The sequence below is a fragment of the Babylonia areolata genome, chromosome 25 (genome assembly GCF_041734735.1).
Source record: "Babylonia areolata isolate BAREFJ2019XMU chromosome 25, ASM4173473v1, whole genome shotgun sequence".
NCBI classification, from domain to species: Eukaryota; Metazoa; Mollusca; class Gastropoda; order Neogastropoda; family Buccinidae; genus Babylonia; species Babylonia areolata.
Window position 1 is genome coordinate 14,484,249 of NC_134900.1, and position 26,960 is coordinate 14,511,208.

At 43.2% G+C, this 26,960-nt stretch overlaps 1 protein-coding gene across 2 annotated transcripts in view; it reads right to left on the reverse strand.

Annotated features, from left to right (window-relative positions):
• The window catches only part of LOC143299613 (integrator complex subunit 13-like), a 186,102-nt gene that overhangs the window by 3,608 nt on the left and 155,534 nt on the right, over positions 1 to 26,960 (reverse strand). The window contains exons 11-18 of one of the 2 annotated variants that reach the window (XM_076612906.1): positions 26,229 to 26,407; positions 23,710 to 23,797; positions 21,640 to 21,716; positions 18,644 to 18,801; positions 17,032 to 17,262; positions 14,828 to 14,940; positions 12,359 to 12,497; positions 9,342 to 9,440 (exon numbers count right to left, since the gene is read on the reverse strand). In XM_076612906.1, coding sequence (XP_076469021.1) covers positions 9,365 to 9,440; positions 12,359 to 12,497; positions 14,828 to 14,940; positions 17,032 to 17,262; positions 18,644 to 18,801; positions 21,640 to 21,716; positions 23,710 to 23,797; positions 26,229 to 26,407 — 1,061 coding nt within the window. In that variant the 3' untranslated portion in view covers positions 9,342 to 9,364. Of the gene's footprint in view, positions 1 to 9,277; positions 9,441 to 12,358; positions 12,498 to 14,827; positions 14,941 to 17,031; positions 17,263 to 18,643; positions 18,802 to 21,639; positions 21,717 to 23,709; positions 23,798 to 26,228; positions 26,408 to 26,960 lie in introns of those variants that run through there. The other variant, XM_076612905.1, reaches the window with a different exon arrangement.

Genomic DNA, 26,960 nt, shown 5'->3' on the forward strand with positions numbered 1-26,960 from the left:
TTTCAGAATTATTGAAAGAAAAATACACACACACAAAAAAAAAAAAAAAACAGAAAAAAAAAAATTTATACAAGGCTTTATACAAGGTTCACAAAACTATTCAAGCAGTCCTTGCTGAGAGCTTAGTATCTGTGTGCCTCCTCCGTATTTCAGCACATCCTAGGTTTGATGTGTATGAGTGTGTATGTGTGTGTGGAGATGTGAGTCAAGAAAACAAGTGAGCTTACCATATTGGACTGTTGTATTATGCAAACAGAAGCATATGCGGAGACGTGTGTGTAAATTTTATTATCATTTATTTATTAGCAGTACAGTTGTCTTTTTATTTACTTCCTTTTTGAAAATTAGAACTTGGTAAAGATTTCATCCAAAGACATTTTGGTTAAAAAATGAGGTTATATCCCTGGATCTCTAATTACCCGATGAAACATGGCAATACCATTGCTCTCTATCTTGTTAATAGATATAGACATTGGATAAACATAGAAAAAGAGACTTGATTTCCAGAATTTCTTAGAGGAAAAAAACAAAACATAACAAACAGAAGAAAGCCTTTCTGCAAGGCATTTGTTCACAAAACTGTTGAAGCTATCCTTGCTGAGAAGCTTAGTGTCTTTGAGAACATATGCGACTTCTTCAGTGTGTGTGACTGCAAGTTTGAACAGGGGGCTGCGTCTACCCCACATGTTGGCTGTCCTGAATCACAGAACGTTGTGTGTGTTCAAGATGTGAAATGACCACGACCACACAGGTTTGTTGAGGTTCGGGTCATTGTGACCCAGTGACAGGCACCTTTGAAGTTTGGGTTACTGTGACCCAGTTATAGGCACTGTGACGGTTTGGGTCACTGTGACCCACTGACAGGTTCTGTTGAGGTTTGGGTCACCATGACCCAGTGATGGGCACTTCTCGAGGTTTGAGTATCTGTGACCCCAAGGACGGACTGGCAGTAGTTGAGGTTTGGGACATTGTGACACAATGACATGCATGAGTTGTGTGGTTTGGGACACTGTGTCACAGTGACAGGCATTGGTTACAGATTGGGTTGCTGACTCAGTGACTATACACTGGTTGAGGATTGGGTGACTGAATGTGTGTGAACAAGTGATCTGCTGTATAATATAATGGTGGCGGGGCTCTGATAGCAAAATGTCAAACTTTTCTTCTTCTCTTGCTGTTAAATAGCTTTTCTTTGCTGCTCTTCCTTCTTCTGAGTTTTATGCGATGCAGTTTTCTCTTTTGTTTCCCCCCTTGACTGGTCAGTGTAAATTATGAAATGCACTTCTTCCCCTTTGGAAAGCCAGAGTGAGGGTCTTTCAAACAGCATCCCTACCTTCTGGAAATTCTGTGCTGGAAATTGATTTTCCTTTTGTTTTGTTTCTGTCTTCCCCCAAACCCCCCCTTAACCCTTTGAGCCCTGACCACCGCTTTACTGGTGGTAGAGAAAAATGATATAATGCCTAGCCACTGGTTGAGCGGTGCGTAAACACTTGTGTCGTGTTTTGCTATTGGTTGACTTATATTGAAGAGCCAGTCAGAAAAACCGTAATATTCTGACGTCAGCGAACGTAGTACCAACATGGCCGCGCCTTTTCACTGTGTTTTGTGCATGTGCTTTGGATAAGAAAGATCGATTTCTACCATGAAGCGTGCAGAGTCTCAACCTGGCCCGTCAGGGCAGAAATCGGGGGCAAAACGTGCGAGAAAACAACTGTACACAATGCAGCAAGTAATTGATATGCTTTTTTATATCGGCCGTGACACATTAAATACCAATTATTTGCAAATTTTGGCCCAGGAGCTCAGGCAGAAGGGTTAAAATTGCTCAGGAACTCGGGGCTCAAAAGGTTAACTATTATCTGCTTTTCCTGCCTTCCCAGTCCATTCCCCCCTCTTTTTTTTTTTTTCTCCCCAGCAAGCCTTGACGTTTCCCCCCTCACTTTTCTGTGGTCTATGATGTGCTGTTTTGCTCTGGTGAATAGGTAGTGACACTGTAAACACTGGAATGGGCACTGTCTGTCCATTCTGTAGTGTTGTTTATCAGTATGGCATTTGTAATGTTTTTGTTTCTTTAATCACGGCATTGCAGTATTTTTTTTTTTTATCCTTTCTTGTAATTCAGAAAAGATAGATTAAGTGGAAGGGCGGACTTTCTCAGCACTCCCTGGGCTTTATTTGCTTTTAAGGAGCGTAATGGTTAAGATAACATGTCATGAAGAACTGTTGTTTTGCAGTTGTTCTTATTTTTTCTCTCCCCCAGATGTGAAAAGAGTTTTGTTGTATAATGTGGTTGGAAATTTTATTAGTAGTATTATTATTGGTTGGTTTTTGTTTTTGTTTTTTTTAGTTGGGCATCGACTGGCATATGTACAATGCACACGTTGAGCTGCTGACTTTGACTGGAATGTTCGCAATTAGGCTTACCTATCCTACATAGTAATATCTTGCCATGTACATGGTGCAGGCATCTTGCCATTGACATAATGGTATTGTTGACTTGCACTTTCCGTGGTTCCAAGATTTTTTTTTTTCTGTTGCTATTCATATAGCACAGAGGATATTTTGTTGTTAAAAAAAATTAGAGATGTTATCTTCATTTGTATCATGTGGAAGTCCTATATTCCATTTACGTAATGCAGAGGTTATTTTGACTTCTACATTTTGCAGTTGTCTTGCTTTTTACACAGTGCAATGTAGTTGTTTTTATGCAGTCCAAAGGTTATCTTGTTTTTTGCTTCACAGAGGCATAATCTTTTCGTTTTTTTTTATGTGCAAGCGTTGCCATTTCAGTTCATGTGTTGAACAGAAGTTTTCATGCGAAATACCCAGTGCTGTGTAAACACTACACATGTTATCCCTCCATTTATGTTGTGAACAGGTGATACTGTGATGTTAACAGTGCAAAGTTTTCCTTTGTGCAGTAAATAGGTTATGCTATTTAACTTGTGCAAAAGTTCTAGACTGTGGAAACAAGGGGTGGGTAAAGTTGTAGTATATAGGTTATGCTATTTACATTGTGTAAAAGTTCTAGACTGTGGAAACAAGGGGTGGGTAAAGTTGTAGTATATAGGTTATGCTATTTACATTGTGTAAAAGTTCTAGACTGTGGAAACAAGGGGTGGGTAAAGTTGTAGTATATAGGTTATGCTATTTACATTGTGTAAAAGTTCTAGACTGTGGAAACAAGGGGTGGGTAAAGTTGTAGTATATAGGTTATGCTATTTACATTGTGTAAAAGTTCTACACTGTGGAAACAAGGGGTGGGTAAAGTTGTAGTATATAGGTTATGTTATTTACATTGTGTAAAAGTTCTAGACTGTGGAAAGAGGGGAGGGGAGGGGTACATAGCTTATGCTATTTATATTATGCAAAAGTTTTAGACTGTGGGAAACAGTCGGGGGAGAAGGAAGGGGGGCAGTCTTTAGCAGCCTTTGTCTTCATGTGTGGGCATGTGTGCAGTATGTTAAACATGAAGGTGTGAGAGAGGAGCGAAGGGAGAAACCTCATGTAGGGAATGTTTTACCAGGATATGATTATATGTCAAGTTCTGTGGAAAAGGGAGTGTTACTTAGGGTGCGAGTTGTCATGAGTAGCGTTGTTTTCAAGTTGTCTTTTATTTATTTTTGGATGTAACAGAGTTGTGTGTGTTAAATGTGGCCGATTGTTTCAGTTGGATGGCCCTGTGATAGACAATAAGCCAATGTCAAGTGTCAAGCTTGATTTGATTTGATTTGGTATAGCGCCTATCCTCGGTCGGAGACCAGCTCTAAGCGCTTTACAAACTAGGGATCATTTGAACAGGCTGCCTACCTGGGTAGAGCTGACTGACAGCTGCCATTGGGCACTGTCGTTCATTTCCTGTGTCATTCAGATTTCATACATGCACACATACATACACAAACATGTAACACTGTTCTGGTGTTTGTACCTGTTACATGAGTGATAAGTAGAATGGGTTGTCTGTGGAACAGCTATGCACTATTTTTTTTTTTTTTTATATTGTTCCGTTTTCGAATGTAATGTGTTGCTTCCTGGGTGAAGGGGAGGTAATACCATGATCATATTCCTTCTTGGGTCAAGGGAGGTAATGTTAGGATGTCAAAATAACTTTCTTTGTTGCTGGAAATTTTGTGTTTGGGGTTGTTGGAGCCCAAATCTCATGTGTGATGTATAATAGTATGATTATGATCGTCTTGCACAACCTTTCACTGGTTTCAGATTAAGTGAAGTAGGACAGCTTTTCAAAATTTACTTCTGTATTGCAAGTACTTTTAGAGTTTGGAATTGGTGTGAGGGTGGTACTGGTAGTGTTTGATTAAGAACAATTTTTTTTTTTTTTTACTCCTTTTATTTTTACCAGCAGATGCACCCCCCCACCACCTCAACATTTACTTCTTTTTTTTTTTTTTTTTTTTTTTTTAAGGAGTTTGGATTAGTGTTAAGAATTTTGTCCGTTCATCTTGATCAGTTGATCAACCTTGATGCTTCGTCGTGAAGAATGGTTGTAGTGAGCAATTTACTACAAGCAGTTTACTACATGATGATTGTGAATTAATTTCAAAATGGTTTGACATAATGGATGCATTCAGTCCACACCCTGTTGATGGGCTGTGAGTGAACATGAATTGGCCAGGAAGGAATGACACAGTCTGGCCATGTGTGGGTAATAGGCAATTATTTTTGAACAGAGATACTCACCTCAAACGCCAGTTATGTTCTGATTACAGGTGGGGGTTTTTTCTTCTGATAGTGGTCATGTGAGGATTTGATATAATTTAAAGGCTGTTTTCAGTCAGTAATTGAGCAATGACAGCAGCTGTGATGGATCAGGCTGTCAGATACAAAATGTTTCTTCCAGAGTGGGGAAGTTTAGGAAGAAAGATGTATCATCTGGCACCAGTGATGGGCGCAATAAACGAGTGGTTAAAGCATTGGACTTACAATCTGAGGGACCTGGGTTCGAATCACGGTGACGGCGCCTGGTGGGTAAAGGGTGGAGATTTTTCCGATCTCCCAGGTCAACATATGTGCAGACCTGCTAGTGCCTGAACCCCCTTCATGTGTAAACGCATGCAGAAGATCAAATACGCATGTTAAAGATCCTGTAATCCATGTCGGCGTTCGGAGGGTTATGGAAGCAAGAACATACCCAGTATGCACACCCCCGAAAGCGGAGTATGACTGCCTACATGGCGGGGTAAAAACGGTCATGCACGTAAAAGCCCACTCGTGTACATGCGAGTGAACGTGGGAGTTGCAGCCCACGAACGCAGAAGAAGAAGATCTGGCACCAGTTTCTAGCTGTGATATCTCTGTAACAAAACCATAATGATGAGTGTCCAGTTCAGTTGAAAATATTGACTGCAGGCAAGGAACTAATAATTTTTTTTTCAGAAAAAAAAAAAAAAATACTGAAACAGAGCAGAGTATAGGGCAGGAAAAAAAAATGTCAGGGGTAAAAAGAAAAGTACTGTAGTCGACAGGAGCGCTACACAAGGTACAACACAAAATGATAACAAGGCAAGTTTTGACGTTGGTCTAGTGTCATTGACAGGCCAACAACATAATGTTCAGGTGAAGACCAATAGACGCAGAGAGAACAGGGCACTCAGTGCTGTGATGATGTCCTCTTCTTGGTTTGAAAGAAGGGGAAAGGCCATACTTCTCAAGTGAAGTTAACTCCAGGCTGGGGGGAAAAGTCCTGTCAGATTAAGAAAGGTAACTCCAGGGAACGGAGGGGGCGGGGAGTCCTCAAACATTATGACAACCCTAGATATTTAGGTTGATTTTTTTTTCTTGATCTCTGAGACCGTTAACAATAGTTAATCTTTCATGTTGAAGCACTTGTGAAATAGATGATTTCACACAACCATGTGTGACAGTACGTCTTTGAAATACAATGGAGCTAAGTGCCCATGCAGCCTTTATCTTTTTTTTTAAACTCGTGTAGGGGGAGGGTGTGATGTATGAAAATGACACTCGCTGTTAATGAGATGTAAATAAAACATACCATATTGTAACAGATTTTTTTTTTTCTGTTTTAAAAATTCACCTGCCCTTTTACAGCTAAACAGTTTTAGTTCAGAATCAAACCGACATTGGTAAACTGTTTCTTTCATTGTCCAATCTGAATTTACAGTGTTTTGGAACAAAATGATCCTTTCACTGAATATCTGCAAGATTTCATTATCTATTAAAACACCAGTTTTTCCTTTATTATAAACATTTTCAGTCAGTGTCCTTTTGACATCCTCTTCCTTGCTGATTTAAATTCACGGACCCTCTCAAACCCTGCACACATGTTGACCTGGGAGACTCTCTCAGTCCCAATCCTCAGCCCCCGTAAACAACATAATGTTCAGGTGAAGACCAATAGACGCAGAGAGAACAGGGCACTCAGTGCTGTGATGATGTCCTCTTCTTGGTTTGAAAGAAGGGGAAAGGCCATACTTCTCAAGTGAAGTTAACTCCAGGCTGGGGGGAAAAGTCCTGTCAGATTAAGAAAGGTAACTCCAGGGAACGGAGGGGGCGGGGAGTCCTGTCGAATCAAACTTTATTGGGTATCATTTTGTGTTGTACTTTAAGGTTCTTCTACCAACTATTGAGCAAGTTTGGTACCTTTAAAAAAATATATTTGAAAGAAACTATGTAGAATATGGTGATATATATATAGAACCAACTCTGGTGTTTTATTCTTAGTGCATAATTTTTGTGTGGTTTTTAAAGGCTTATATGATATGGTTAGTGACCAGAGAAATACCTTTATCTCAGTTTTTAACTCCAAATTTATTTATGTTTTTGTGCATGTTATGTGCAAGCATACACTTCAGATAAATATTGAATGGTGTTGCATGTGTATCCAAAGATAGTTGCTCCAAGGTACAGTGTTTTCATTGCTCACTTTCAGTATGTCTAATGCTGCCTTTAATTCTGCCTCCGTGTGCAAGAATGGGTTTCTGAGAGAGAGGGTGTGTGAGAGAGAGAGGGGGGAACTTGGCTTCAAATAATTTCATAAGGTATCTTGGTAAATGAATAAAGTCGTCCAAAACAATAGAACTGGGTGTGAAGTGTTTTTGGCAGTTTAGATGTTTGTGAGAGGATACCAGGTATTCAATCCCCCCCACCCCCAAATCGCATAAAGCGCTGTGGGCTTTACGCCTGCCTCCTCCCCCACCCACCAAGCCCAGGAACAGCATTTCCTTATATACCTAAAATTGTTGAAATCTGAGCTATGAACAGGACACAATTTTCAGCTGTTTTAATCATTCTCTCCATCAACACTTTTCATGCACAACATATATCCTCCATAATGAAAAATATACACAGAACAAACTTAACCATGAATGAATCATTCACAATGCTTTCTATCAATGATGGGAAAATTGCACCCCCAAAAGTACATGAAATAATGAAGCTCACTTATAAAGAAGAAGCAAAAAAAAAAAAAAAAAAAAGATGAAATATTCAATGACATTCAGATTTCACAAGCAACATTTTACAGACATATTTCTTACTGTGTGTAAAACTACCAGACTTTCTGGACTAACTGTAAAAGGGAGAAACAATTCCTGATTCTCCTTGAAACACAGCTTGGCACCATAGTACAACTTGATAATCTTTTCCCTTCCCATCAACTGAATTGTTTAATGCCAGAAGTTCAGGTCCTGGGTTCGTGTCCTGACGAAATGATGCCAAGTGTGCAATACAAACATTATGACAACCCTAGATATTTAGGTTGATTTTTTTTCTTGATCTCTGAGACCGTTAACAATAGTTAATCTTTCATGTTGAAGCACTTGTGAAATAGATGATTTCACACAACCATGTGTGACAGTACGTCTTTGAAATACAATGGAGCTAAGTGCCCATGCAGCCTTTATCTTTTTTTTAAAACTTGTGTAGGGGGGAGGGTGTGATGAGATGTAAATAAAACATATACCATACTGTAACAGATTTTTTTTTCTGTTTTAAAAATTCACCTGCCCTTTTACAGCTAAACAGTTTTAGTTCAGAATCAAACCGACATTGGTAAACTGTTTCTTTCATTGTCCAATCTGAATTTACGGTGTTTTGGAACAAAATGATCCTTTCGTTGAATATTTGCAAGATTTCATTAAAACACCAATTTTTCCTTTATTATAAACATTTTCAGTCAGCGTCCTTTTGACATCCTCTCCCTTGCTGATTTAAATTCACGGACTCTCTCAAACCCTGCACACATGTTGACCTGGGAGACTCTCTCAGTCCCAATCCTCAGCCCCCGTAAACAACGGGCACTAGAGGGAATCGAACCCACGCCTGTCAGATTCAGAGATCACTTGACTGTAGCACCCGCTGAGGCTGAAAGGTTGAACGTTATATATATATGTAGTTAACGTCTCTCCACACACTGATGCCAAGGTGGTGGGAGAGGCGTGAGCTGTTAATTTTCATTTTATCGAAGGCTTTGAAACGCTTGTTCAGCTTTCAAAATAGTGTACAAGTAGCAAAATATTAAGTTTATTAATTATTAAAATACAAAGTTTATCAACTGTTGAAAAAAAATAGACCTGTTTGTTCGTATTAAGAACACATATCTAAGTGGTATTGTGCATACATGGAAATACACATGTGAGGTGTGCATACACATCTCTCGCATTTCTCACCAGGACTGCATGGGCCCTGAGCATTCTGTGACATCACTAGAACCCTGACTACGGAAGTCACCACAAGTCCCCCTGCATCACGGACAGGAAACCCACCTTGAAGAAACACTATATGTAAACTGTCCTGCATGTTTCCTGAAACATGTACTCCTTTTACTGTCTTCTTCTTCTTCTTCTTCTGCATTCACTCGTATGCACACGAGTGGGCTTTTACGTGTATGACCGTTTTTACCCCGCCATGTAGGCAGCCATACTCCGTTTTCGGGGGTGTGCATGCTGGGTATGTTCTTGTTTCCATAACCCACCGAACGCTGACATGGATTACAGGATCTTTAACGTGCGTATTTGATCCTCTGCTTGCTTATACACACGAAGGGGGTTCAGGCACTAGCAGGTCTGCACATATGTTGACCTGGGAGATCGGAAAAATCTCCACCCTTTACCCACCAGGCCGCCGTCACCGTGATTCGAACCCGGGACCCTCAGATTGACAGTCCAACGCTTTAACCACTCGGCTATTGCGCCCGTCCCTTTTACTGTCCATATCTGATGCTGGAGATCAGGCTAAGGGCAGGCTTAAGCACTAAAAAAAAAAAAAAAACAACAAAAAAACAACAACAGCAGACAGGTACTTGGATCTGTCGACACACTCTAACACTTGACACTGCTGATGTGAACAGTCAGTCACCCACATACCAACACTGGTGTGTTGCCACCCTCTATCTTCCCTGCACTGGTTTCATGTCTGAAGATTTGCTCTGGTTCCCTAGTGACTTGATGTCAGGTTTCTGGTCTCTGAAAACAGTGAAACAACACGATTAAACACGTCCAACTGACTGATCTGCCTAACAAATATAGACATCTACACAGCACCTTACCCTCCATCAGAGACCAAGCTCTTTGTGCTTTACATGGCCCAAAAGGCCCAACACTCGGCTTATATCACAGATTGACATAAATTTACATTTGGGCCAAAAGCAAAGTGAAGAGCTGTATTATCAATGGTTTCTCCAGTCAATGGGAAATCATTTACAGCTTAGTCTTTTGTGAGGGACTATGACTTTCAAACTAGGAGGCAAAACTGCACTGGCTCTTAGTGCTGCAGCCTTGTGGGCTAGTCGGCCTTTGGGAACCATCCCAACGCCGACTGTCCTAAAGCCCTCTTGGCCGAGAGAGTGGGGATGTAACATGGGCAAGACACTCTCCACTATAATCAAATTCTAGCCCAAATAGTTGGAACAGCAGTTGCCTGTGACATACTCCCATATGGTTTTTCAATGACACACAGAACACAACACTTGCTACTGAAAACAAGACACTGTGACACACAGAACACAACACTTGCTACTGAAAACAAGACACTGTGACATGCTCACATATGGTTTTTCAATGACATCAAACAAAACGCTTCTACTGAAAATAAGACACTGTGACACGCTCTCATACGGTTTTTCAATGACACATAGAACACAACGCTTGCTACTGAAAACAAGACACTGTGACACATAGAACACAACGCTTGCTACTGAAAACAAGACACTGTGACACATAGAACACAACGCTTGCTACTGAAAACAAGACACTGTGACACACAGAACACAACGCTTGCTACTGAAAACAAGACACTATGACATGCTCTCATACGGTTTTTCAATGACACATAGAACACAACGCTTGCTACTGAAAACAAGACACTGTGACACATAGAACACAACGCTTGCTACTGAAAACAAGACACTGTGACACACAGAACACAACGCTTGCTACTGAAAACAAGACACTATGACATGCTCACATATGGTCTTTCAATGACACATAGAACACAACGCTAGCTACTGAAAACAAGACACTGTGACAAACAGAACACAACGCTTGCTACTGAAAACAAGACACTGTGACACATAGAACACAACGCTTGCTACTGAAAACAAGACACTATGACACATAGAACACAATGCTTGCTACTCAAAACAAGACACTGTGACATGCTCCCATATGGTTTTTCAATGACACACAGAACACAACGCTTGCTACTGAAAACAAGACACTGTGACACATAGAACACAACGCTTGCTACTGAAAACAAGACACTATGACACATAGAACACAACGCTTGCTACTGAAAACAAGACACTGTGACATGCTCTCCTATGGTCTTTCAATGACACACAGAACACAACGCTTGCTACTGAAAACGATGGGCGCAATAGCCGAGTGGTTAAAGCGTTGGACTTTCAATCTGAGGGTCCTGGGTTCGAATCACGGTGACGGCGCCTGGTGGGCAAAGGGTGGAGATTTTTACGATCTCCCAGGTCAACATATGTGCAGACCTGCTAGTGCCTGAACCCCCTTCGTGTGTATATGCAAGCAGAAGATCAAATACGCACGTTAAAGATCCTGTAATCCATGTCAGCGTTCGGTGGGTTATGGAAACAAGAACATACCCAGCATACACCCCCCCGGAAAACGGAATATAGCTGCCTACATGGTAAAAACGGTCATAACTCGTGTGCATACGAGTGAACGCAGAAGAAGAAGAAGAAGAAGAAGAAGAAGCTACTAAAAACAAGACCCTGTGACATGCTCCCAGATGGTCTTTCAATGACACATCGACATTTCATGCAGTCGTTCTCTTCTTTATCTCTTGACATAAATCTGCACTACTTTGTGAAGCAGAATGTTTACTTATAGTGTTAAAAGCAAAAACAGAGTTATCGTAAGTTCATGATGATTCCCCTCAACCCCCCCACCCCCCTCACTCCCAAAAGTGGGGTATGGGCGTTTTAAATATATTTTACTCTGTGTATGTTTTTAAACTCAAAATGGAGAGTGAGCGTTTTACAAGGTAGTTTAAAGTAATATATTGATTCGGGAATGGAATCTCCCCCACCCCTCTTCCTACCCAAATGACATGCAAACAAATATTTTGGATACTGGATAAAATTTAGTCAAAAAAAAAAAAAGGGTAGTCAATATGTAAAAAAAAAAAAAAAGCACCGTAAAACACGCTACAAACACACGTATATACACTGTGATACACAAAACGCATAACAACACACACATACACAGAAACACACACATGCACCGTCTCACACACACACACACACACACACACACACCTGTACATATTTCCCATCAAGATGTACCATCAGTGAGGGTTTTGCACACACACACACACACACACACACACACACACATAAGCACACACATAAACATACATACACTTACATATTCACACACACACACAAACACACGTTAAACAACAGCTACACACCCACAAACACATAAACATACAAACACTTATATATTCCCCCCAACACATAAACACACATTAAACAACAGCTACACACCCACAACACACACATAAAACAACAGCTACACACCCACAAACACACATAAAACAACAGCTACACACCCACAACACACACATAAAACAACAGCTACACACCCACAACACACACATAAAACAACAGCTACACACCCACAAACACACATAAAACAACAGCTACACACCCACAAACACACAAGCAGACACATAAACTTACAAACACTTACATATCCCTCACCATCACCTCCCCCCATACACACACACACACAAAACAACAGCTACACCCCCTCCCCCTGCCCTGCCCCTCCCCCCTTCCCCCTCACACACACACAAATTCACAAACACACAACAAAGCAAAAAAGACACACAAAAAACACACCCTTACCCATTCTCCTCCTCCTCCAGGTGTACATACAGCTTTGCCTTCAACGTGTCAGGGTAGTCGACCCGTCCTGCAAACTCCGCATGTCGCTTGTTGTGTAGAGTCTTCAGCCGGGACGCCCACATTGACAGCAAGTTCTGACCTGCAGCACCACGCACACACACACAGACAGACAACATACATCATTAGAAACATGACAACCTTTTTTTTTTCTTCTTTTTTTTTTGGTGTGTGTGTGTGTGTTTTATTTACTAAAAGGATTAGAAATACAAAGCATGTATACACAGCCTGACTCACAAAAGGAGTTTGTATTATACTCCATGTTTGGTGATACATATACCTGTACCATGTCAAACTGATGCAAACCAGGCCTATCGGTTTTCTCTGCTTGGCCAAATTTTCGCGCGGCTAATAGTGAAAAGACACTTCCCCGGTGTCTTGCCCGGTCCGCTCTTAGCCAATCAAACGCCTCTAAAAGCTACAAGCGCTGAATCATTCCTTTAGGCCGAGGCTCTCGACGCCATTTTGTCAGGTTTGTGCTCTGTCTTGTCTTACGCTATTTTTTTTTTTGGCTATGAAGCGTGTTCATTTGGCCTTATTTTGCTGAATGCGGCTTGAGTTTATTGTATCCTTACCAACGGGCGCAATAGCCGAGTGGTTAAAGCATTGGACTGTCAATCTGAGGGTCCCGGGTTTGAATCAAGGTGACGGCGCCTGGTGGGTAAAGGGTGGAGATTTTTACGATCTCCCAGGTCAACATATGTGCAGACCTGCTAGTGCCTGAACCCCCTTCGTGTGTATATGCAAGCAGAAGATCAAATACGCACGTTAAAGATCCTGTAATCCATGTCAGTGTTCGGTGGGTTATGGAAACAAGAACATACCCAGCATGCACACCCCCGAAAACGGAGTATGGCTGCCTACATGGCGGGGTAAAAACGGTCATACACGTAAAAGCCCACTCGTGTGCATACGAGTGAACGCAGAAGAAGAAGTATCCTTACCCTTTGTGTACTCGATTCGACTCTGCCCCTTCGAATCGTACTTTTTCCTCTACCTCTCAGTCAATTCTGGCTTTCCTTTGTATGTTGGGGATCGGATTTTTTCGCTGGGGTGCCTATAGGTTTCAATTTCTACAATGAGGCGTTACTGCATTCGGACAAATCCATATACGCTGCACCACATTGGTAAGGCAAAGCTTGACCACCAGTTCAGTAGCGCACGGAGGCGTCACTGCGTTTGGACAAACCCATATATATAAACGCTACCCCACATCTTCTAAGCAGATGCCTGACCAGCAGTGTAACCCAATGCACTTAGTCAGGCCTTGAAGGAAAGAAAAAGAAAAAAAAAGAAAGCATAAGCAAATGAATGGATACATCATTATATCAATGAATAAATAATTAAACAAATAAGTAAATAAATGATTTTTTTGATTTTTTTTAAAGTAACCCCACATGCTCATCAAGCCTTGAGTGCATGAGTTTAAATATTTGTGCGGCAATCAGAGTGGATTTCTTCGAAAGAATTTGGCAAGAGGGCCTCTTCTTCTTCTGCGTTCGTGGGCTGCAACTCCCACGTTCACTCGCATATACGCGAGTGGGCTTTTACGTGCATGACCATTTTTACCCCGCCATGTAGGCAGCCATACTCCGCTTTCAGGGGTGTGCATGCTGGGTATGTTCTTGTTTCCATAACCCACCGAACACCGACATGGATTACGGGATCTTAAACGTGCGTATTTGATCTTCTGCTTGCGTATACACACGAAGGGGGTTCAGGCACTAGCAGGTCTGCACATATGTTGACCTGGGAGATCGTAAAAATCTCCACCCTTTACCCACCAGGCGCCGTCACCGTGATTTGAACCCGGGACCCTCAGATTGAAAGTCCCACGCTTTAACCATTCGGCTACTGCACCCGTCGGCAAGAGGACAACACTTATCTTGTCATGGGTTCTTCTTCAGTGTGTCAAGTGATGTCAGTGTGAGTGGTGGCCTAGAGGTAACGTGTCCGCCTCGGAAGCGAGAGAATCTGAGCGCACTGGTTTGAATCACGGCTCAGTCACCGATATTTTCTCCCCCTCCACTAGACCTTGAGTAGTGGTCTGGATGCTAGTCATTCGGATGAGACGATAAACCGAGATCCTGTGTGCTAGCATGCACTTAGCGCACATAAAAGAACCCACGGCAACTAAAGGGTTGTTCCTGGCAAAATTCTGTAGAAAAATTCACCTCAACAGGAAAAACAAATAAAACTGCACGCAGGAAAAAATGCAAAAAAAAAAGGGTGGCACTGTGTTTGTAAAGCGCTTTGAGCTTGGTCTCCAAGCAAGGACATGTGAGCTTGGTCTCTGAGCAAGGACATTTGAGCTCGGTCTCTGAGCAAGGACATTTGAGCTTGGTCTCCGAGCAAGGGCAGGCGCTATATAAGTATCCGTATCATGGCCATTATCGCACGTCGTGTCGTTACCTCCTGGTTTCATGAGGAGCTCCTCCGTCCTGGATTTCTTGGGCGGAGGAGGGGAGATCACCTTGTCACCCTTGTGGAGCTCTTGTTTCTCTCGCTCCGTCATCTTCTGGAATCTGCTCACACAGGGACAGACATGGTCAATGTTTGGACAGTGTTTTATGTTTTTTGGATTTGTTGTTGTAGTTGTAGTTCTGTGTGTGTGTGTGTGTGTGTGTGTGTGTGTGTGTGTGTGTGTGTGTGTGTGTGTTTGTGTTGTGTGTGTGTGTGTGTGTGTGTGTGTTTGTGTGTGTGTGTGTGTGTGTGTGTGTGTGTGTGTGTGTGTGTGTTTGTGTGTGTTGTGTGTTGTGTGTGTGTGTTGTGTGTGTGTGTGTGTGTGTGTCCCCACATCTCATCCCTTACAATTTTTTTTTAATTTTTTTTATTAATTCGGTGTGTACATTGTCAGCAAAATAGCAAACATTGACAAACAGGCAAGACAACCACACACAAACACCAAAAAATGAAAACACAAAGTCAAAAATTCTAAAGATAATCCATTTATCCAACCCAGCCCCCTCCCTCATCTCTCTTAACTTGATTTCTAACAATTTTCATAAAATTTTAACGGCTTTTGTCTGTCTTTTTCTCTTTCATTATCTGTTTCACACAAAATCGTTTTCAAAAAGACATACAGACACACGTTACCTGTAACACACACACACTACCTGTCTCACACACACACACATTACCTGTAACACACACACACTACCTGTCTCACACACACACACATTACCTGTAACACACACACACACTACCTGTCTCTCTCACACACACATTACCTGTAACACACACACACACACTACCTGTCTCACACACAGACACACACATTACCTGTAACACACACACACACACACACACACTACCTGTCTCACACACACACACACATTACCTGTAACACACACACACACACTACCTGTCTCACACACACACACACACATTACCTGTAATACACACACACACACACACACACACACACACACACACTACCTGTCTCTCTCACACACACATTACCTGTAACACACACACACACACTACCTGTCTCACACACACACACATTACCTGTAACACACACACACACACACTACCTGTCTCACACACAAACATTACCTGTAACACACACACACACATACTACCTGTCTCACATACAGACACACACTACCTGTAACACACACACACACACACTACCTGTCTCACACACACACAATTACCTGTAATCCGGTCTCACACACAGACACACACATTACCTTTAACACACACTCACACACACTACCTGTCTCACATACACACACACATTAACTGTAACACACACACACACACAAACCTGTCTCACACACAGACACACACATTACCTGTAACACACACTCACACACACACACACTACCTGTCTCACACACAGACACACACATTACCTGTAACACACACTCACACATACTACCTGTTTCACATACACACACACACATTACCTGTAACACAAACACACACACACACACACTACCTGTCTCACATACACGCACACACATTACCTGTAACACAAACACACACACACACACACTACCTGTCTCACATACACGCACACATACTACCTGTCTCACATACACACATTACCTGTCTCACACACAGACACACACATTACCTGTAACACACACTCACACACACACATACTACCTGTCTCACATACACACACACACTACCTGTAACACACACTCACACACACACATACTACCTGTCTCACACACAGACACACACATCACCTGCAACACACACACATTACCTGTAATACACACTCACACACACTACCTGTCTCACACACACACACACACACACACTACCTGTCTCACACACACACACACATTACCTGTAACACACACACACACACTACCTGTCTCACACACAGACACATTACCTGTAACACACACACACTACCTGTCTCTCTCACACACACATTACCTGTAACACACACACACTACCTGTCTCACACACACACACACATTACCTGTAACACACACACACTACCTGTCTCACACACAGACACACACATTACCTGTAACACACACACACTACCTGTCTCACACACAGACACACATTACCTGTAACACACACACACTACCTGTCTCACACACAGACACACACATTACCTGTAACACACACACACTCACACACACTACCTGTCCAAGTCTTTCCATCCCTGCTCCGCCTGGGCGCCGTCGCCTCTCTCCTCAGCAGGGGGTTTGGAGTCGCTGACCTTTGGCATGGAGAGGTGAGGGTCGTCTCCTGGGGGACCGGGCTTCTTGCACTCCAGCACGCACTCCAGCACTTTGGCGTGCTGGGGGGACGTGTCCGAGTACGCCCGCACCAGGTTCTCCAGCTCTCCCCACAGTTGTCGATACTGCTCCTCTCTGTCCAAAAAAACCCCACTGGTTTGAGTTTCATTTCTAAAACATCAGGGAGGAATTTCGTTTAAAATACTGTGAGACAGGGCGCTACAGCCGAGTGGGTTAACTCTTCCGGACGAAGGAATGCTCAAGCATTCCTACACAAAACGTATTCGGACTGATTTGGACAAAGGAATGGAATAGCATTCTCCGAAAGTAAAATTCCATCATGCGCTGTACACGTGATTTTGTGATTAGCCAAGCAGAATGCGCTATTCTGGGTCACTCCACAATCGAACAGTATGATTGGTCAGCCTGGGATGTGTGGCCTGTCTCGCACACACGCTGACAAAGTCACTGACTGGTCGTCTGCTCACGTGCCAGCTCTGTTAGCAAAGCGGGCTCTTCTCAGAATGTTTTGAACAGAACAAGGCAGTGACGGCAACGTTTTAGGGTTGCCGAAGTACTTGAAATGCTACAAACTTAAGGGTCGGACATTGAAGAGGTTGATGATGACGAAGAAGAAAGCGAATTTAATGCAGAAAGCGAGCATGGGTATGGTGATTCGGGGTGAAAACTTGGCAGTATTTTCTACATTTGGCAAAACTGTAAAAATAAGATGAGAAATTTGATTTTTTTTATATGTAATAGCTCAACACGTAATAAACCAGTTCTTAAAGTTTCACTTTCTTACACAGTATTTTGTATTTTTTGTAATTTTTTAATAAATGAGGTCATGTCTGCTTGAAACCCAACCATTTTTTTTGGATTTGGATCCTCAGTGAAATCAATGGTTCATGATCTGGAAATACAGTTTAATCAGAAAGACTTACAACCTATTATTGGTATGACTGTGAAGATTCCCCCCCCCCACCATTTTCAATCCAAATTTGGTATTGGCAGACAAAGTATTTCCAGAAAAAATGACAATGTTAAATTTTACCATGGACACACAGACACACACACACACGCACACACAGACAACTGAACGATGGGTTATTACATAGACTCACATTGTTTTTACACAAGCGAGTCAAAAATATACACTCAGTGACTCAAACAACCTCAATCCCCCCCCCACCCCCCACCCCCACCTCTCCAACAAACATACATACACAGACACACATACACTCACACAGACATTCACACACCCTCACAACCCGCCCCCCCCCTCCCTCCCCTCCCCTCCCTCCTTCATCATCACACATACATACACAGACACACAGACATTCACACACCCTCACAACCCAAGCCCCACCCCCCAAGCCCCTCAAGCCCCACCCCTCAAGCCCCACCCCTCAAGGCCCACCCACTCCTCAAGCCCCACCCCTCAAGCCCCACTCCTCAAGCCCCACCCCTCAAGCCCCACCCCTCAAGGCCCACCCACCCCTCAAGCCCCACCCACCTTTTCGGCCCCTTCCCCCTGGACCCCACAGCGGACACAGGCAGCGCTTCATTCTTGGACTCCATGGAGACGACCCCGTACACCGCCTTCTTGCACTCCAGGACCTCGTCGTCTGTCAGCTCCTCCTTCACCAGCAACGACTGCAGTGGTCCTATGCTCTGAAACGGTGCGATGGTGTGTGAGTGTGTGTTAGTGTGGTGCGTTGTGTTGTGTGTGTGTTAGTGTGGTGTGTTGTGGTGTGGTGTGTTGTATTGTGGTGTGGTGTGTGTGTGTGTTAGTGTGGTGTGTGTGTGTGTCCGTGTGGTGTGTTTGTGTGTTAGTGTGGTGTGTTGTGGTGTGTGTGTTAATGTGGTGTGTTAGTGTGTGTGTGTTGTATTGTGGTGTGGTGTGTGTGTGTTCGTGTGGTGTGTGTGTGTGTGTCAGTGTGATGTGTTGTGGTGTGTGTGTGTGTGTGTGTTAGTGTGGTGTATTGTGTTGTGGTGTGTTGTGTTGTGTGTGTGTTAGTGTGGCGTGTTGTGGTGTGGTGTGTTAGTGTGTTGTATTGTGTTGTGGTGTATGTGTTTTAGTGTGGTGTGTTGTGGTGTGGTGTGTGTGTTAATGTGGTGTGTTAGTGTGTGTGTGTTGTGTTGTATTGTGGTGTGGTGTGTGTGTGTGTTAGTGTGGTGTGTTGCAGTGTGTGTTAGTGTGTGGCGTTGTGTTCTGTGTGTTAGTGTAGTGTGTGTTAGTGTGTGGTGCTGTGTCGTGTTGTGCTGTGCTGTGATGGTATTGTACAGGTGTTATGTGGTAGTGTGTTGTGTTGTGGTGTGTGTGTTAGTGTGTTGTGTTGTGGTGTGTGTATCAGTGTGTTGCATTGTGCTGTGCTGTGATGGCATTGTACTGGTGTTATGGGGTAGTGTGCTGTGTTGTGTTGTGTTGTGATGTGTGTGTTAGTGTGTTGTGTTGTGGTGTGTGTATCAGTGTGTTGCATTGTGCTGTGCTGTGATGGCATTGTACTGGTGTTATGGGGTAGTGTGTTGTGTTGTGTTGTGATGTGTGTGTTAGTGTGTTGTGTTGTGTTGTATTGTGCTGTGTTGTGTTGTGTTGTGTTTTGTTGTGCTGGTGTTATGGTGTGGTATAGTGTGTTGTGTTGTGTTGTGCTGTGCTGTGATGGTATTGTAATGGTGTTATGTGGTAGTGTGTTGTGGTGTGATGTGTGTGTTAGTGTGTTGTGTTGTGTTGTGTTGTGTTGGTGTTATGGTGTGGTATACTGTGTGTCCTGTGCTGTGCTGTGTTGTACTGTATTGGTGCTATGTTGAATGAATGAGTGATATGGATACTTGTGTGGTAATGTGTGGTGTGTTTGTGGTGTGGTGTGGTGTGTGGTGTGGTGTGGAGTTATGCTGTGTGGTGTGGTGTGGTGTGGTGATGTGTGCTGCACTGGTGTTGTGTGTGGTGTATGCGTCGTGTGTTGTGGTGTGCTGTGCTGTGTTGAATCCGTGTTGTGCTGTATCGTCATGGTGTGGTGTGGTGTGCTGTGCTGTGTTGAATCCGTGTTGTGCTGTATCGTCGTGGTGTGGTTTGATGTGGTGTGCTGTGCTGTGTTGTATCATAGTGGTGTGGTGTGCTGTGTTGTGCTGTGTTGTTGTGGTGTGTTGTGCTGTGTTGTTGTGGTGTGTTGTGCTGTGTTGTTGTGGTGTGGTGTGCTGTGTTGTGCTGTGTTGTTGTGGTGTGTTGTGGTGTGTTGTGCTGTGTTGTTGTGCTGTGTTGTGCTGTGTTGTTGTGGTGTGGTGTGCTGTGTTGTTGTGGTGTGGTGTGCTGTGTTGTTGTGGTGTGGTGTGCTGTGTTGTTGTGGTGTGGTGTGCTGTGTTGTTGTGGTGTGGTGTGCTGTGTTGTGCTGTGTTGTTGTGGTGTGGTGTGCTGTGTTGTGCTGTGTTGTTGTGGTGTGGTGTGGTGTGTTGTGCTGTGTTGTTGTGGTGTGGTGTGCTGTGTTGTGCTGTGTTGTTGTGGTGTGGTGTGCTGTGTTGTGCTGTGTTGTTGTGGTGTGGTGTGCTGTGTTGTGCTGTGTTGTTGTGGTGTGGTGTGGTGTGTTGTGCTGTGTTGTTGTGGTGTGGTGTGCTGTGTTGTGCTGTGTTGTTGTGGTGTGCTGTGCTGTGTTGTGTTGAATCTGTGTTGTGGTGGTGTCATTTGATGTGGTGTGGCGTGGTGTGTTGTGTTGAATCCATGTTGTGTTGTACTGTTGTGATGTGCTTTGATGTGGTGTGGTGTGCTGTGTTGTGTTGTTGCGGTGTGGTTTGATGTGCTGTGCTGTGCTGTGTTGAATCTGTGTCGTTGTGGTGTGGTTTGATGTGGTCTGGTGTGTTGTGTTGTGTTGAATCCGTGTTGTGTTAGTGTTGATGTGGTGTGCTGTGCTGTGTTGAATCCGTATTGTGTTAGTGTTGATGTGGTGTGCTGCGCTGTGTTGAATCCGTGTTGTGTTAGTGTTGATGTGGTGTGCTGTGCTGTGTTGAATCCGTGTTGTGTTGTGTTGTTGATGTGGTGTGCTGTGCTGTGTTAAATCCGTGTTGTGTTAGTGTTGATGTGGTGTGCTGTGCTGTGTTGAATCCGTGTTGTGTTAGTGTTGATGTGGTGTGCTGTGCTGTGTTGAATCCGTGTTGTGTTGTGTTAGTGTTGATGTGGTGTGCTGTGCTGTGTTGAATCCGTGTTGTGTTGTGTTGTTGATGTGGTGTGCTGTGCTGTGTTGAATCCGTGTTGTGTTGTGCTGATGTGGTGTGGCATGTCGCCCTGTTGTGCTACTGAGTTGTGTTTAATGTGGATTGCGCCACTTTACTTTTTTTTTTTTTTTGTCACATAAGATTTCTCTGGAGTGAAACTGGGCTGCTCTTCATGTGAAGAACATGTCATTACGTACACATTATCGATCGTCATCATCATCATCACTGTTATAATATAAAACAAATTCTGTTGCTGTTGTTGCTGTTGATGATGACGTGACGAAGTTTGCTGCAGTATCCACTCACCATCTGCAGATTCCCCAGAATGGACTCTGTGATGACGATGGGCCAGAAACGACTGGACCGCTCCAGACGATCTAAAGCTGTCAAACAAAAGACACAACTCTTTCAACCATTTTCAGCAGGCGGCAACAAAAGACACAACTCTTTCAACCGTTCAGCAGGCGGCAACAAAAGACACAACTCTTTCAACCGTTCAGCAGGCGGCAACAAAAGACACAACTCTTTCAACCATTTTCAGCAGGTGGCAACAAAAGACACAACTCTTTCAACCGTTCAGCAGGTGGCAACAAACGACAACTCTTTCAACCGTTCAGCAGGCGGCAACAAAAGACACAACTCTTTCAACCGTTCAGCGGGTGGCAACAAAAGACACAACTCTTTCAACCGTTCAGCAGGCGGAAACAAAAGACACAACTCTTTCAACCGTTCAGCGGGTGGCAACAAAAGACACAACTCTTTCAACCGTTCAGCAGGTGGCAACAAACGACAACTCTTTCAACCGTTCAGCAGGCGGCAACAAAAGACACAACTCTTTCAACCGTTCAGCAGGCGGCAACAAAAGACACAACTCTTTCAACCGTTCAGCAGGTGGCAAAAGATACAGATGAAATAGACAGTTTCAGTTTCAGCAGCTCAAGGAGGCGTCACTGCGTTCGGACAAATCCATATACGTTCCAATGTACCTTTTATTTACCTGTGTGCTAGCTGAATCGGTCAGTAGCGTAAGCAGCACTGACCTGAAGTTGCGTACCTTGTGAATGGAGAGAGTTACCACTCTTTACTATTTGTTAATTATTTCATCTCCTGGCCTCATTATTTGTTAACTTCCAGGTACATGTTATATTCATGCAAATTATGCCAAGACTTGCATCTGATGCTGGGTAAAGACTGGACGGGCGCAATAGCCGAATGGTTAAAGCGTTGGACTGTCAATCTGAGGGTCCCGGGTTCGAATCACGGTGACGGCGCCTGGCGGGTTGAAGGGTGGAGATTTTTACGATCTCCCAGGTCAACATATGTGCAGACCTGCTTAGTGCCTGAACCCCCTTCGTGTGTATATGCAAGCAGAGGATCAAACACGCACGTTAAAGATCCTGTAATCCATGTCAGCGTTCGGTAGGTTATGGAAGCAAGAACATACCCAGCATGCACACCCCCTGAAAACGGAGTACGGCTGCCTACATGGCGGGGTAAAAACGGTCATACACATAAAAGCCCACTCGTGTGCATACGAGTGAACGTGGGAGTTGCAGCCCACGAATGTAGAAGAAAAAGAAGAATGGTAAAGACTGAAGATCCTATTGCCTTTTAGCACCATCGGGTCAGTGAGTCATCACCACTGTTATATAATATAACACAGATTCTGTAGAATCCACTGTGTGGTCATTCTATTCTATTCTATCAGGCAACTCTTGGCGCCGTTGACTATACTTGCAAACGCTCAAATGAATATGTGGGAAAAGTATCACCGACAGAGGTGGGTTGTTTTTTTTTAAATACTTTTTTTCATTTTGTTTACTTTACTGAACTGAAGAAATACAGTGTCCCTATGGGTTGCCACCTCTGAGCACATTAAAATAAATAATGAAAAAGTAAATACATACAAATTCTTTAAAAAACAACAACAAAAAAAACCCCAAAAAACAAAAACAAGAGCATGTTAAATGATAAAAAAATAAATAATACAATTTCTAAGAAATAATAGCACATTAATCTTAAAGTAAATAATGAAAATAATAAACACATTTGCAAAGAAACAACAGAACATTAAATAATGAAAAAGAATCTGATAAAAAAAAAACCCACCACATTTGATAATAATAAAGAAAAAGTAAGTAAGTTCTATTTATAAGAAGCAACAGCACATTAAATAAACAAAAAAGAAATAAATACACACAATTTCTAAGAAGCAACAATACACACACACACACACACACACACACACACAAAAAGAGAATATATACAATTTCTAACAAACAGCAGTGTATAAAAAAAACAAAGAAACGAAAGTGAACACCACCAAACTGTACAGCGTTCCCAAGAACAGAGCCACACACACACACCCACACACACCTTTCTGGAAAGGTTTGACCCCCAGGTCCGCAGCAAAGCCTGGTGGTGCAGGGACCAACTTGTGCTCCTTCATAAAGTCGCCAAAGTCCTGCAACACAGTCAACCCCCCACTCTCTTCAATCTTTTTTTTTGTTTTTTTTTTGTTTGTTTTTTGTTTCATCGTTTTGATTATGTAGCATGTTTTACTTTTCAGTTATGTACACACCCAAACACGCACACACACACACACACACAGCCACACAACACACACACACACACACAGCCACACAACACACACACACACACACACACACAGAGGCATGTATGCACGCAGTCACACAACTTTCCCCCCCTCCCTTACCTCTACAATCTCCACGCTTTTTTTTTTTTTTTCTCTCCTACCCCTCTCCATCCCATTAATAACATCTAATTATGAGTGGAAAGATGTAAAACTGAAGGTTAATACTACTACTACTATTACTACTAGTAGAACTACCACACCCTGACACAATGACATTCCTTGTCAACATATCGGCAGTCAAATCCACACAAACAAACCACAAACTTTAAGCAGTTGCAGTGTATGCGCTTGCACGCACTCACACATGCATGCACACACACACACACACACACACACACACACACACACACACACACTGACACATGTGACCAAACTTGCTCAGTATCCGTATTTATGGATTTGTCCACATGTATCCTCATGGAGGAAAAACTACATTTTCAGCTTTTTTTTTCTACATGGAAGCCTTCCAAGTCTGTAAACTCTCTGAGGTTGAAAGGGTTAACAATTTTCCATAGTTTGTGGAATAAAAAAATGACCTGGGGAAAGATTCTTAACACAAAGCAAACTTAGCGCAGCTACGTGAATGGGTTAACAATTTTCCAAAGCCTGTGGAATTAGAAATGACCTGGGGAAAGATTCTTTAACATAAAGCAAATTTAGCTCAGCTATGTGAATGGGTTAACAATCTTCCATAGTCTGTGGAATCAGAAATGACCTGGTGAAAGATTCTTTAACATAAAGCAAACTTAGCTCAGCTACATGAATGGGTTAACAATTTCCCAAAGCCTGTGGAATCAGAAATGACCTGGGGAAAGATTCTTAACACACAGCAAACAGTACAGCTACGTGAATGGGTTAACAATTTTCCAAAGTCTGTGGAATTAGAAATGACCTGCGGAAAGATTCTTAACACAAAGCAAACTTAGTGCAGCTATGTGAATGGGTTAACAATTTCCCAAAGTCTGTGGAATTAGAAATGACTTGGGGAAAGATTCTTAACACAAAGCAAACTTAGCGCAGCTACGTGAATGGGTTAACAATTTTCCAAAGCCTGTGGAATCAGAAATGACCTGGGGAAAGATTCTTTAACATAAAGCAAATTTAGCTCAGCTATGTGAATGGGTTAACAATTTTCCAAAGTCTGTGGAATCAGAAATGACCTGGGGAAAGATTCTTAACACAAAGCAAACTTAGCGCAGCTACGTGAATGGGTTAACAATTTTCCCAAAGTCTATGGAATCAGAAATGACCTGGGGAAAGATTCTTAACACAAAGCAAACTTTGTGCAGCTATGTGAATGGGTTAACAATTTTCCCAAAGCCTGTGGAATTAGAAATGACCTGGGGAAAGATTCTTAACACAAAGGAAACTTGGCTCAGCAATGATAGCTAATGCAACCCCATGAGAGTCACAGCTCACAAACTCCTCCTTCTGTGTTTGTGGGCTGCAACTCCCACGTTCACTCGTTGTACACAAGTGGGCTTTTACACGAATGACCGTTTTTTGTTTTTTTTTACCCCGCCATGTAGGCAGCCATACTCCGCTTTCAGGGTTGTGCATGCTGGGTATGTTCTTGTTTCCATAACCCACCAACCACTGACATGGATTACAGGATCTTTAACGTGCGTATATGATCTTCTGCTTGTGTATACACACGAAGGGGGTTCAGGCGCTAAGCAGGTCTGCACATATGTTGACCTGGGAGATCGGAAAAATCTCCACCCGTTACCCACCAGGCACCGTCACCGAGATTCGAACCCAGGACCAGATGGGCGCAATAGCCGAGTGGTTAAAGCGTTGGACTGTCAATCTGAGGGTCCCGGGTTCGAATCACGGTGACAGCGCCTGGTGGGTAAAGGGTGGAGATTTTTACGATCTCCCAGGTCAACATATGTGCAGACCTGCTAGTGCCTGAACCCCCTTCGTGTGTATACGCAAGCAGAAGATCAAATACGCACGTTAAAGATCCTGTAATCCATGTCAGCGTTCGGTGGGTTATGGAAACATGAACATACCCAGCATGCACACCCCCGAAAACGGAGTATGGCTGCCTACATGGCGGGGTAAAAACAGTCATACACGTAGAGGCCCACTTGTGTGCATACGAGTGAACGCAGAAGAAGAAGAACCCAGGACCCTCAGATTGAAAATCCAACACTTTAACCACTCGGCTATTGCGCCCAACACAGCTCACGAACGAAGCAGAAAAGGCGACCGACTCCAGCCGTTAACTACTCACGGTGATCCTGTAGTCGGTGACCCGGCCTCCACAGCCCTCACTGATGGACGGGGGGTCCTCCAGGATGGACCTTCCTGTGGGCAGGATGTGGATGAAGATCTCCCCCCCGTGGCTGGCCAGCATGTGGGATATCACCTTCACCCCCGTCTTCCGGGGCTGCTCCAGCATCACTGCACGACCTGCACGTCATCGAAATGATGTTAATGGTGTCATATTCCCCTGTTTCATGTGGCGCCCTTAACTGTGCGTGTGTGTATGTACGTGAAGTCTTCAGTATGATCAGTTGTAAAGGGAGGACATACTGTATTGTGTTGTGTAGCATTTGTATTTGTATTTCTTTTTATCACAACACATTTCTCTGTGTGAAATTCGGGCTGCTCTCCCCAGGGAGAGCACGTCGCTATACTACAGCGCCACCCTTTTTTTTTTTTTTTTTCTCCTGCGTGCAGTTTTATTTGTTTTTCTTATCGAAGTGGATTTTTCTACAGGATTTTGCCAGGAACAACCCTTTTGTTGCCGTGGGTTCTTTTACGTGCGCTAAGTGCATGCTGTACACGGGACCTCGGTTTATTGGCTCATCCGAATGACTAGCGTCCAGACCACCACTCAAGGTCTAGTGGATGGGGAGAAAATATCAGTGGCTGAGCCGTGATTCGAACCAGCACGCTCAGATTCTCTTGCTTCCTAGGCGGACGCGTTACCTCTAGGCCACCACTCCACTATTGTATTGTA